The sequence below is a fragment of the Nannizzia gypsea genome, genomic scaffold (genome assembly GCF_000150975.2).
Source record: "Nannizzia gypsea CBS 118893 supercont1.7 genomic scaffold, whole genome shotgun sequence".
Lineage (NCBI taxonomy): Eukaryota > Fungi > Ascomycota > Eurotiomycetes > Onygenales > Arthrodermataceae > Nannizzia > Nannizzia gypsea.
The window spans coordinates 581,018-593,313 of record NW_003345195.1 but is presented as its reverse complement, the minus strand read 5'-3'; the positions used below and the strand labels follow the sequence as shown (position 1 = coordinate 593,313).

At 46.8% G+C, this 12,296-nt stretch overlaps 6 protein-coding genes across 6 annotated transcripts; 3 read left to right on the top strand and 3 right to left on the bottom strand.

Moving 5' to 3' along the window:
- Positions 1–313: 313 nt before the first annotated feature.
- MGYG_07512 (hypothetical protein) lies at positions 314–1,161 on the top strand (the record flags this gene model as incomplete). Its single annotated transcript, XM_003170219.1, has 5 exons — positions 314–324; positions 419–473; positions 529–634; positions 712–1,017; positions 1,106–1,161. The coding sequence occupies 5 exons, from the start codon at positions 314–316 to the stop codon at positions 1,159–1,161; spliced, it is 534 nt and encodes a 177-aa protein (XP_003170267.1).
- A 636-nt stretch (positions 1,162–1,797) lies between these two features.
- On the top strand, positions 1,798–2,720 carry MGYG_07511 (eukaryotic translation initiation factor 4E-1; the record flags this gene model as incomplete). The annotated part of the gene is made up of 3 exons (XM_003170218.1): positions 1,798–1,983; positions 2,091–2,162; positions 2,256–2,720. 3 exons carry the CDS (start codon positions 1,798–1,800, stop codon positions 2,718–2,720), a joined length of 723 nt encoding a protein of 240 aa, XP_003170266.1.
- A 565-nt stretch (positions 2,721–3,285) lies between these two features.
- MGYG_07510 (hypothetical protein) lies at positions 3,286–5,413 on the bottom strand (the record flags this gene model as incomplete). The annotated part of the gene is made up of 5 exons (XM_003170217.1): positions 3,286–3,332; positions 3,395–3,627; positions 3,697–4,610; positions 4,676–4,974; positions 5,056–5,413. 5 exons carry the CDS (start codon positions 5,411–5,413, stop codon positions 3,286–3,288), a joined length of 1,851 nt encoding a protein of 616 aa, XP_003170265.1.
- Positions 5,414–5,802: 389 nt separating this feature from the next.
- MGYG_07509 (BolA domain-containing protein) lies at positions 5,803–6,288 on the top strand (the record flags this gene model as incomplete). The annotated part of the gene is made up of 3 exons (XM_003170216.1): positions 5,803–5,904; positions 5,944–6,050; positions 6,126–6,288. 3 exons carry the CDS (start codon positions 5,803–5,805, stop codon positions 6,286–6,288), a joined length of 372 nt encoding a protein of 123 aa, XP_003170264.1.
- An 830-nt stretch (positions 6,289–7,118) lies between these two features.
- On the bottom strand, positions 7,119–8,405 carry MGYG_07508 (hypothetical protein; the record flags this gene model as incomplete). The annotated part of the gene is made up of 5 exons (XM_003170215.1): positions 7,119–7,180; positions 7,243–7,525; positions 7,605–8,077; positions 8,175–8,283; positions 8,358–8,405. 5 exons carry the CDS (start codon positions 8,403–8,405, stop codon positions 7,119–7,121), a joined length of 975 nt encoding a protein of 324 aa, XP_003170263.1.
- A 1,776-nt stretch (positions 8,406–10,181) lies between these two features.
- On the bottom strand, positions 10,182–11,956 carry MGYG_07507 (nicotinate phosphoribosyltransferase; the record flags this gene model as incomplete). The annotated part of the gene is made up of 5 exons (XM_003170214.1): positions 10,182–10,405; positions 10,490–10,919; positions 10,984–11,603; positions 11,682–11,765; positions 11,851–11,956. The coding sequence occupies 5 exons, from the start codon at positions 11,954–11,956 to the stop codon at positions 10,182–10,184; spliced, it is 1,464 nt and encodes a 487-aa protein (XP_003170262.1).
- Between the last annotated feature and the right edge of the window lie 340 nt (positions 11,957–12,296).

Below are 12,296 nucleotides of genomic sequence, written 5' to 3'. Positions count from 1 at the left end.
GGAGAACCCTTAGATCCGGCCCTAAGCCCTAAATCCGTACCCAAACAGGATATCCCTTGGTCGTGGCGCTAAGCGCTTAAAGTGCGTCGGTTTTGCGGCAGATCAAGGTTTTAATCGCGCGATAAAAGCCGGGCCGGGAATAAGCTCCACCACGGCAAAAAGGCTCAGCAGGGCGCGTGGACGAGCAGAACTTGGACCCTGCGATGGCGCGGCTTCTTTTTTGCTGTTTAGACCTGCTATACCATTCTGAGGAGCATATGAAGCTGGCTGTCTTCTACGCTACGCTCTCAAGGATAAGGCAGAGGATCTCATAATGTTGCGATGGTGAGTGCCGTGGCCTTTCCGGTCATCGGAGAGTTGCCCTTTCCCCCTGGTATTAGGGGCCGTTTTCTAATTATCTCGACGTTTTCCCATGCAGGTATCAAGCAAAGTTGGCTGCTCGCCCATTGCTTACACAGAGCGTCGGTAGTGCGGTGAGTTTTCAATCCGATGTCACTCCAAGTTGCAGGTTGTTAACGATGCCTGTAGGTGCTCTTTGGGACAGGAGATGTCCTAGCTCAGCAGCTCGTTGATAGAGTCGGGATCGAGAAGCATGACTTTGCCAGAACCGGTAGAATGGTTCTTTACGGAGGAGGTATGTGTCACCCCAGGCTACGTGCAAATCCTACAATGTGAGATCCTAGAGCCTGACGATTGTCCGTGAAATTATAGCAATCTTCGGACCAGGTGCAACGACTTGGTACAAGTTCATGCAACGAAACATAGTTTTCAAGAACCCCAAGCTTACATTAGTTGCTAGAGTGTGTGCGGATCAGACCCTGTTCACTCCTACGCATCTAACCTGCTTCCTATCCTCCATGGCGATCCTCGAAGGAAATGACCCATTGGAGAGACTGCGAACCACTTTTGGCACTGCCTACAAGACCAACCTCATGCTCTGGCCGTGGGTGCAGGCAGCCAACTTCACATTCGTGCCTTTGGAGCACCGAGTTCTGGTTGTCAACCTTGTCAGCCTTGGTATGTTCTTTTTTTCTTTTTGGGGGTGAACCTCTCCTCTTCTACGGTGTTTCTTTACTAACCATTGACTATCAATTCCAATATTTAGGCTGGAACTGCATCCTCAGTCTCATAAACAGTAAGGGTGAAAAGGATAGTACCTAATCTTTCCCCTGTCGTTGCAAATTACTTGTGACCTTTCCCCCATTTAAGCACAGCGTCTTTTTTCTTCCCTTTAGAATTCTAGAGTGGCCATATACCGGTCCTGCGACTTGAGTGCGGTTTTTATAGAATAGAAGAGCTTAAAGATTTGTAATAATATATTATTCTTCGTACATCACGCTGCTCTGTTCACTTTTAACTCATCCGTGCCTAAGTATAAAAAGGGGGAGATTGGTGCAAACAGTGCAAACAACTCGCCCAAAGCTTCTCAAACATGCCTGACATTAAAAAAATAAAATAAAAAAAAAATAAAAATTTGAGAAGCGCGAACTCAACACTTCAACGTCACCTTTCCAGAACACACACATTCTGCCTGGAGCAGAGACGCCTTTCTGCTGCGCTGTATCTACTCGAAACCATCCTTCTCGCCGTGTGGTAGCGATACAATCGAGCCTTCCCGCTGCCAGAATCAGCCACCGCAGCTCTCAACACCAACCTCACCTACAAAACCCGCCATCCCGCCTCGACCAGCTCACTCGCCCAAGGAGCGCTTCTATCCCAACCCTATATAACCCCGTGTAGCGACTCGAATCTTCAGCCTTACACAGATCTACATCGACGCTTTTTCCTCTTCACAACATGGCAGCGGAAAACGGAACTAAGCCTGAGCAGGCCGTGAACAACGAGAACTCCACTCCGGACGGCGCAGAGACCCAGAACAAGGATGAACAGATTACTGTCTTCCATGACCCCATCAACTTCAACGTCAAACACCCTCTTATGAACGAATGGACCCTGTGGTTCACAAAACCTCCAAGTGGCAAGGTATGTAATAGTGCATAGGCGCACCGTCTCATAGTTGCATACCCCATTACCGCCCGCCTGACATTGCGTGTCTCGAAGTATACTAACCAAATGCTCTTTTTTTCTAGGGCGACAACTGGAATGACCTGCTTAAAGAAGTCGTCACCTTCAACTCCGTTGAAGAATTCTGGGGAATATATGTAAGTCCTGGATATGTCCCCCAATGAGGGGCACGGTTTAGTCTCTTATTTATATCCAGCATAATATCTGACATTCTACCCTGCTGTAAACAGAATAATATCGCACCTACCTCCCAGCTCAGCTTCAAGTCAGACTACCATCTATTCAAGAAGGGTGTCAGGCCAGAATGGGAAGATCAACAAAATAAGCATGGCGGCAAGTGGTCGTACTCGTTTAAATTCACCAAGGACCGGAACCAGGTTCCGATCGACGAACTCTGGCTACATGCCCAACTTACGGTGATCGGAGATACCCTTGAAAACGACGGTGACAATGAAGTTATGGGAGTTGTCGTTAACGTGCGCAAGTCCTTCTACAGAATCGGTCTATGGACTCGAACAGTTGGACGTGGAAGTAACGAGCGTCCGTCAGATCAAGCACAGAAGATCCTCTTGGCTATTGGTAAACGGTTTAAGGAAGTTCTCAAATTGAAGGACAACGACCTCCTCGAATTCTCTGGTCATACTGAGAGTGCCAATGCAGGAAGCACCCGTGCCAAAGCCAAGTTTACAGTCTGAGCAAGCGGCCTTTAGTCGTATGAGAAATTCAATCTTATCCAGATATCGACTCTGTATCGCTACGTTCAGTTTAGTACATTATTCTCTGCACTGAACAGTCGTGGTGGGTGTTAGTAGGGGAGCTTCCGCGTCTTCCCTCCTCATTGGCGAGATTGAGAATACCGGTAGAGAGGGTTATTATGCTTTCTCGAATTGCAAAATGGAGTCTTATGAAGTCTCAGCATGCGCGTGATGTTTCCAGCGCAGCTTTCTTTTCCCAGGATTTTTTATCTTAGGAGCTAAAACTGGGGGTTAACGTGCTCTATTTAACATGTCTTCCGCTTTTACCTCTTAATGTCATTAAACTGTTATGTCTGTTTCCTCTTATTCGAAATCCCCCTTTTATAAAGCTGTTTCTATCCTCGGTCTTTAACGTGTATAATGTCTGGTCTATTAGGCGATATCACATCTGGTTTGTTTTAGCCTTGTAACTCCTTCATTCTACACACTATAGAAGGTCCGTCTATGTTCATAGTGTACAAGTCTATATACATCTGTATCGTACACGATAACACGCCATCATATACTACACTCCATCACCGAAGACTTCTTTCTTCAGGGTTTTTTTGTTTACTAGAAGGATTAATGGTCAGTAGCTCTACATCAATACGACGGTGATAGTCAGGCGGACTCACCTTTTCCCATGGCGTTTCTGGGGATTCCGCCTTCGAGGATTCTCATTTCCTGGGGAATCTTATAACCGGACAGTTTCTCCTTCAAGGCTCGGCGCAGGTCAAGAATTCCCCAGGCCTTTCCCTCACCAGATTCTGTAGTCGCATGTTTAGGGTCAAGTACCAGTATCGCGGCGACTTTTTGGCCCCATTGCTCTGATGGTAGGCCTACAACAGCAGCCTCCAAAACCTGGGGACTATAAATACACTACGTTAGCCCACCCAGAATAAAAATAGCAAATAGAAATTGGGGAAACAATACTTACAGGGAGAGTATTTCACGTTCAACTTCTAGTGCGCTCACCTTTTCTCCCCCTACCTTGATGATGTCCACGCTCTGGCGGCCCTGGATAAAATATAATGGACCTTGAGCCCAGGTGCTTTCACCTCGTCCCGCGCCATCGACAGGCTGTCGAATAGCCATATCCCCCGTCTTGAACCATTTGCCTTTGCCATCAGAATCATCAATAAATGACTCGCCGGTTGCTTTCTTATTTTGCCAATATTCCTTGAATATCGTTGGGCCTCGTAAGTGAATCTCTCCGACTCTCTCGCGGTTGTCTTTATCAAACTCCTCTCCAGGGCGTATAACTTCTTGTCTCTCTAGGTCGAATAACCTAACCTCAACAGATGGAAGTGGCCATCCAACGCTTCCATCAACTCTGTCATTGAATTCTAGCCCACAACTGAGAGCCATGCCTACTTCAGTCATACCATATCTTTCAAGTAGAACATTTCCCCCGCTAAGATCAGTCCATGCCTTTTTTATAGGTGTCGGCAATGCAGCAGAGCCGGAAATGTTTAGCCGTAAATTTCCTGGCGAAATGGCTACCTTGGCCGCCTGTTTGGTGGTATCAGACAGTAAATCAAATGTATTCAGGAGACGGTGATAGATGGTTGGAACAGCCGTGAGAAAGTTGATCGGGTTCGGTGGTGAGAGCATCTTGGACTGGGGAAGAAATGGCTTAGCCAGTCTCTTCCATACTTCTGTGGGATTGAATGGGTATGTAAATTCGATGGATGAGCCAGCGAGTACTGGCGCCAGAATAGCATTGACTGTCCCATGGATGTGATGTAGAGGTAGCATGTGCAGCAACCTGTCGTCCGGTGAATAAGACCATGCCTCAACCAAGGATTTGGTTTGCGCTGCTAGCGCAGAGTGTGGGAGAAATACACCTTTCTAGTAGGGGGTAGATATTAGTCTGCGTTCTATCATATCCAATTCAAGCTTTACCTTCCGCTTACCGGGCGATTAGTGGTTCCTGAAGTATATAGCATCATTCCTCCCCGAGGGTTCGCGACATCCCGAAAGTCAACACTTGACGGTGGTATAGCGCCTTCATTGAGCTTGGGAATAAATTCCAAAACAGGGGTTTTTATTAATTCTCCATTCAGAACTTGTTCTGCTTGCCCTCGGTATCTTTCCGTGGCTAGGAGCACTTCAGCTTGCGAATTATCCAGTATATATCTCAGTTCTGCCGCGGGAAAACTAGGAGAAAGAGGAAGGGCAATGCCGTCTGCGGCAAGGATAGATAGTAGCGTCACTTTAAAGCTCATGATATGAGGTTAGTTTTTGTATAGCACCAGTTTCATCAACCCGACTTTATTGGGAGCTTCTACAGTACCTACGTAGTCGTAGCTATTCTCCGCCAGAAACGCCACAGGCTTTCCATGTAAACTAAGAGGCTTCGAGTGCCTGTCCCTGATGCTCTTGAGTTTATCTTGAGCTGATATAACGTCCCCGATAAGATTCCCATAGGTAAAGGTACGGCCTGATGCGCTGTGGACAACAGAGGTCGACTGCTGGTCATGAGAGGCCAATGGGCGGAATAGCGGAAGGTCGGGGAGGCTCGAAATCAATCTTATATGGTGTATCCGGTGTCTCTTCCATTTCGGCCATGTTATAGCGCTATATTGGTTCGCCTGGGTACTTGGGTGCTGCTGCGCAAACCTCCAAAATTGCCGACAGCCAGGTCGCATCATCTTGTCGAAACGAGGAGCTGTTATTGGCGGTATCGTTTTCTCATCTACTCCGTGCACATCAATTTAATCAATAATAACAGCCGGTTGAAGTAAATCCATGTTCTCCTCGTACGGAGTATTCACTGGTGGTTGATTCGATGATGCGTTGACGTGCAGAGAAGTTTCCCCAAGGTCGCGGAACGGCCCAAAAAGCTTATTTTTATTTTACCGACGACAGCTTTGGCCCTGAATAACACCGAAGCCTTCAACAAGACATATAAGCAAGCAAACCAGATATCACCGGCGCATTTGAAGCTCTTCACCTTCTCCTCGTTACCCCCACGTACCAGATGCTGCGAACTATCAGACTAAGCCAGCAGCGCTTGCAGCTTTTCTCCCGCATACCCAGAATGTCCGCCAGCACTTTAACCTCCCAAACACCCTTGGAAGACGCGATCCGGGAAAAGGTAAAGCCCAAGTCACATATTGGAGAGAAGCGCAATGGATATGCGGTATGAGCGTCTAGCTGGTTGCTAAATGATTATTTACAGGTCACAAGAGAACTATCACCGATTTCCCTGACGATCCGAAACGACTCTAAGCATCATGCTCATCATGCGCCCATGCAAGGAAATACATCTACAGAGACCCATTTCCAGTACGTACATGTGATGCGCATCCGTCAATAGTCAAAGGCTTGGAGTTATGATTTGCTCACTACTTCCTGCTACAGTGTAACGATAATCTCGTCCGCATTCGCATCGAAGAACCAGCCGGCCCGACACAGAATGGTATATAACCTGCTCAAGGAAGAGATGGCGCGAGACGGCGGTATACATGCGCTACAACTTAAGACGAGAACCCCTGAAGAAGAAGAGAAGGCCGCGAAGCAGTAAGGGGTGTAGGCGTGGCCATGTGATGGGACAAGAGAGAAACTATACACACTTAGGGTTGGCTACTAGAATTCATATGGAGATCACTATGGCCTGGGCTGATGGCCAAGCAGTCGCACCAAGGCTCATGTGAGGATCTTGAGCCTGAGGAGCCATAGCTGTGTACTTCAATATTGCATTTACGCATATACCTTGCAGTGATTTACATATGTACTTTGGATGTAACTGGTATAAGCGGACAATCATAACGATAGACAATATATATTAGAATAAACTCCTATGTTTACTCCAAAAAGAATAGAGCCGATGATTATTTTTAAAGGTAAGAAAGTAAAAGGCATGACGAATGAGAATAACACGATGAGGGAAGCCAGAAAAGAGAAAAGGAAAAGGAAAAACACAGGGATAGTTATTATATAGTAGTAATGTTAGTAAAAGTACTCTTTGAAGAAACAGAAAGGAATCCAACAAAGGAGAGGTGTCACTGAGCCATAAGAGCTGATATAGTACAGCTGGAGGTGATAATGGAATTGTAGCTGCTATGACAATTGACAAACGAAAACGGAGGGTCCAACGACGAGGGTGAATATGGCTTATCGAATTCGATGCTAGGAACAAGAGTGAAAGAAGAAAGGTGAAATTTTTGTCGAAGAACTAAGAGCGGATGCTCCAAGCAGAAAGAAACCCAAAAGGATTTTACAATACTGGTCGAAGAAGGGTATAAGCAAATATACAAAGGGAAGAGAGATGATTTCGCAGGTTGTCGGATCGGAGGAGCAAAACGGCCTTAAACTGGTGGCCGTGTGGATGATAAGAAGTAGGTAGCAACAACTCTACTTCTTTTGTATAACAACGACGACAACAACGACAACAACGATGATGATAATGATGAGGACTGCAGAGGGAAACGGTTAGTATGATTTTGATAGTTTCCGCTATAGGGTCTCGAGTACTTACGACAGATGAGAAGGCACCACCATTTCTTTCTGTTACGGGCACGGGCCGAGTCAATGGCGCCTTTTATCTCTTCGTTGGCCTTGTCAACGTTTTCCCGAACTTCTTCGCCAGTCTGGTCGATATGGGCAATGGGTTCTTCTTGTTGGATAACCATAGCCTCGAGATCATGGAACATCTGTGTCAATTCGACAAAGTCTCGTTCAATTTTCTGGATCTCCTCGTGTCTGGCCCGAACCATCTGCGACACCTTTTGGGCGTCTCCACGGCGGTCACTTTGGATCAACTATTGGAACAGGCTGGTTAGAACCACAAATAAAGAATATCCAAAATGAAAATAAAAAAGGCTAGGGGGAGAAACATACAGCCTGGCTGAAGATCTGCTGGTTTGAGCTATCCTGGACGGCCTCTCTAACTTCCGCATCCGTTGCATCAGGTCGAACAATACGGTACTGTCGGGCCATTTGCGATTCGGACTCTTTTCGGAAGTCAGCCTGGACTTGCTGGTATCGTGTGATGGCTGCCTTTAAGCTGCGCTCGACCTTTCCAACCTGGGAGGAGTTGCGTGGGTTTCCTGATTCTGGCATCTGCTTGATAGACTTGACGCGGTCGACCAAGTTACGGTACAGACGCTTGGTTTGGTTGGCAAGATCTTCAACTTCTTCTCGGATGGCATTTTCACGGGCAGGGTCGACATCGCTGAGCAAACGGCGGTAGAGGGCGCTGAGCTGGTCAACATATCGGTTTACATCGTCGATTCCGCGGTCAACGTCTCTGCACTGGTTTAGGATAGCGTTGGGATCTTGAGCACGCGGCGGCTGGTTGTATTGGGACATTTCTGTTTCAACCGTTTAGCGATAATCGCCGCAACCACGCAAAAGAAAAAAAACAAATGATGATAATTGAAAGACATGATAAACAATGATTAGCCATACCATAGTTGTTGTTGCCAGCTTCGACATCTTGGTTATATCTGTTGTCGGGCTGGCCGGCGCCAGAGTAATGGTCAATCTGGCCGTAGCCTCGCGCTTGGTTGTTATATCCCTAAAACATTCAATTAAAATTAGCCCCTACAGTTCCCCCTTGACAAAAAGTTGCATGTTCATGTCAAGATGTACAGCTGTTATATCAAATTTCGACAAACGAGAGTGGCGACTCACGCTCATTGTGAAGTATAGAGTGCCTATCCGCTGTCAAGTCCAAGGCGTGTGTGTGTTGTCCGTAAATAAGAGGCGGTTGAAGGTGTTGTGAATCGAAGGACCTCGAGGTCGAGATTAAAGAGAGAAAAAGACAGCACGCAAACCAAGATAATCTTCCAGTTTAAGAAGCGACAAGCAAGAACAAGTAAACTGTCGTATGTACAGGCAAGAAAGGCGAAGGTTGCTATTAATGGAGGGTGGCTGAATGCGAATCCAGCGCAAGGTTGCGGCCGTAGGTGCTGTAAATATGGCGATTGGAGGGGACTGTAGACGCGACGATCCCGGGGAAAAGGCGAGCGCTTCGTGGTCTGATGAGTCCGAGAGAGACAGACGTCGGACAGCCCAGGCAACGACGTTCGAGCGGAGCGGGAAGATGGAAAAAGGGAGCCTGGGGAGGATGCGAGCAGAGGATGAGATGTTGTTCCAGCCGGCGTCGAGAGAAAAAGGAGTCGCAGGCTAAACCTTTTTCCCTTCATTACGCGGCAAAAGCAGAAAACGGGCGGTTCGAGGAGGCTCAGAGGCGCTAGTCCTGTTCGGGCGCTAGTACCGCCTGACGTGCATTAGAGGCGAGCCGAAAGCGGGAGTCGAGTCGTGCTGCTTTACGTCGTCGCTTGTAGGAAGAAGGAAAGAATAGAAGAAAGGGCAAGAAGAGGTAAAAGGGCGACGCCGCTTTATCAGTGCTCAGGTTCAGTGCATCCTTCATCCTTTAGCTGTTTATATTTAGTTACGAGTCTTACTGGCCTTCGCTGGGCCTTTTCAGCCCGGTCCTCGCCTGGCTTCTGTCCTCGCTGGCTTCTCGCTAAGCTGCATAACTGCTCAAGCGATGCTACCTGTCAGCAGAGCGGTGAAGGCCTGCTCTGTTGGTCCATGATGCTCAGTTTCAATGATGCAAAGTCCCCAGTGTCTTCGAGTCGATTGCGAGGGATATACTCCGTGCCGGCCAGCTGATGGTGAAGGTGAATGTAAAAGGGGGAGCTTTAACCAATCGTGGATGGTTACACCTAGTTATGCAAAGCTGCATGCCGCCACGGCGCGGCGGGCTTTGGAGCTTGGTGATCGCCATAAGCCACTGATATCGATATCCACAGATCTCGTCCTCACCAGGTACCTTATCATGGAGTATGGGTGCTCGGAAGAACATATTAATGATAGGCAAGGCGGCGAGAGATAAGAGAGCACCCCTAATCTATGATATTCTCTGTTGATGTACTTGATCAAATGTAATGCGCTTAGATGTACATATTGCCTCTGCTCCATAGGCATCCATGAGACTTCAAACTAAGGAAATGGATTATCTCCCCCTTTAATCCACTATTTTGATAGTATAGTGTTTGTAAGGTACCCTTTTTGCAGCTTTTGGCTTTCTATCCTTAATCCAGTTCTAGAAGATACGGTTGCCTTATATCGTTAACTCCAAATGAAATACTGCTAGTGTAAGTAGATATCCATGGCAGTAGATATTAGGTTGAATATAGCCAACCAAGGTGGCAAGTTCATAGAAGGCAGCTAGGCAGATACATACACTAAAACCTTCCTTCTACTCTACAAAACTCTATGACCCAAGGCAACGACCATTTCAATGGAGGCAATTAATGGGGCTTAAGCTGTAAACCGCTGTACAAACATTGTTATTGCAGATGGGTACCTCTATCAACGAGGCATCTTTTTTCTTGTCGACGGCAGAGGCTGGGTCCTTCTTCTATATGATAATTATAAGGAAAAATATGTTTTTATTTCACCCCCTTAACCCTCTTTCTTCCCCCACCGTCTCGTCTCGTCTCCATCCTTCCAGTCATGCTCCACGTAGCCGAGCCGCTTCTTCACCTCAACCACTGTATTCGGATCACCGGTGTTTTTACCCAGGTTATCGCTCAGCTTGACTGCCGGTCGGCCCCCGGCGCTGGAGACTTTGATAACAATGTTAAGAGGAACAGATTTCTTTCCGTTTGAAGTCTGCTTAAAATCATCTATTTCAATTCATGTTATGTAAGCCCGAGATCAGATAGGAAAAAAAGGTAAAATGTGCTGGGTGCCGTTAGGGGAATTCATACTTGTTAAAAATGTGCCGACTCCAAATGTGGGTTGGAAACCAGACTCCTCTGCAATAACCTTATACTCCAGACAGAGTTCGATGTTCAGGGAATCAGAGAATACGACTGTTTTCTTCTCCTTGATACCTTCTTTTTCGTAGAAGTCCTTCGCCATCTTCAGGAAGTAAACAGGGTCGCCGGAGTCTTGCCTAATTCCCGCGAAAACTTGGGCATATGTTTTAGTTGTGGTGTTTCTTGCCGCGTTTTCTAAAGGTGCATGGATGGGTGGAATGGTTGACGTTAAAGAATCAGTCTCCGCAGTGTTACTCCCTGCAGAAGGCATTGTGGTGGCGGGGCCTTCAGCAGCAGTTGTAAACTCAGGGATCGGCTTTCTGAATGCCTCAAGGAATGTCGGGGTACCAAAAGTATCGGTAAGAGCTATACCCAAGACCTATATTGCGTCAAATTAGTATCAAATGCATCTATGGTATGGGAGAGAGGGGGGAGGTCCTAACCCCTTCGCCAAAGCACCCTAGCCAGTATCTCAGTGCAATCTCGTTGGCATTCTCATAATCGTCCGTGATAGCAGCTATTCCCATATACCATTCATGGGCAACGGTGCCTACCGGTTCGACCCCATACTTCATAGCGAAATGGACGTTACTGGTGCCTGTCAACTTTCCTTTAAATTCCTCTTCTGCACCTTTCTTCGCTGCTCTGGTAAGTCCTTCCATTACCAGGTTCTGGGTATGATAATCTCGACGCCTCCGAGTTCCAAACTCAGAAAAGATGCATCCATTTTCAAGAAGTGTGCATCCTTTACGAAAAGCTTTCTCTTCTTGTTGATGGTAATCCCAATCACGATCGCAAAACTTGAAATATGTCTCGCTGGTCAATGCCAAAAGAGGAATCTCGTACAAGATAGTTTCCACCCATAAACCCTTGATTGCCATCTTGACTTCTCCAATATCGTCCTTAGATCCCGTGTCGTCTATTGGTATGAACGACACCTCCAGCTGCTCGGAAGGTTTAAGACGAAATTCTGACAGGTATTTAAGATATGCAGGGTTAAGGTACGGACAGCGCTTCCGCAAGAATTCTAGCTCTTCTTCTGACAATTTAATATTTTCCAGCCCTATGTACAGAATACGGGTCAGCGTTCAATTGCACGACAATTCCAGAGTTGACCTGGCTCTGAGTGAGTCAAGCTTACTAGTTATTTGTTCTAGTAACCAGTTATACGACCGTCTGGTAAATTTCATATCAGGCGTTCTGTTGGTGAAGGAGTATGTAACATCTGGAGATCTCCAAAGTTAGTCGTGACTCATGTAGCTTTAGAACAAGTCAAACAATCAGATATACTGGAATATAACATGGCATACAAGCACTTGGAAAATATTTTAGGACTGCACATTGCATCGTCAACTTATAGAGGTCAGTATCCAGTAGGGAGAATACCCCTTCTGGAGGAGGGGAAGTTTGGCCCATGTTGAGAAACTGGGCAGTTTCCCCGCGCTCTGTTCAATTGAGGGTATAGAGTCAACTTTGTAGAGGTAGGAGGAGAGAGAGAGTATCATGCACTAGCAGGCCGATAATCAAGACCTCATGGATGTAGACAGCCGGACGAGCCTTTGTCTCTCCAGAGTAAACAAGAGATGTTTGTTTAGGATGTAGTTACAAGCTTGGAATGATGCCATAGTTTAGGATGGACCTTTTGGCCGAAGTTTGCACTGTTTGCATTGACACCAAGCTGCTGCCTGAACACCAAAAAGTTCAATGGCTCATGAACAGGCCGACAAAGCACAACAAATGAAAGGGCGCGGTGAAT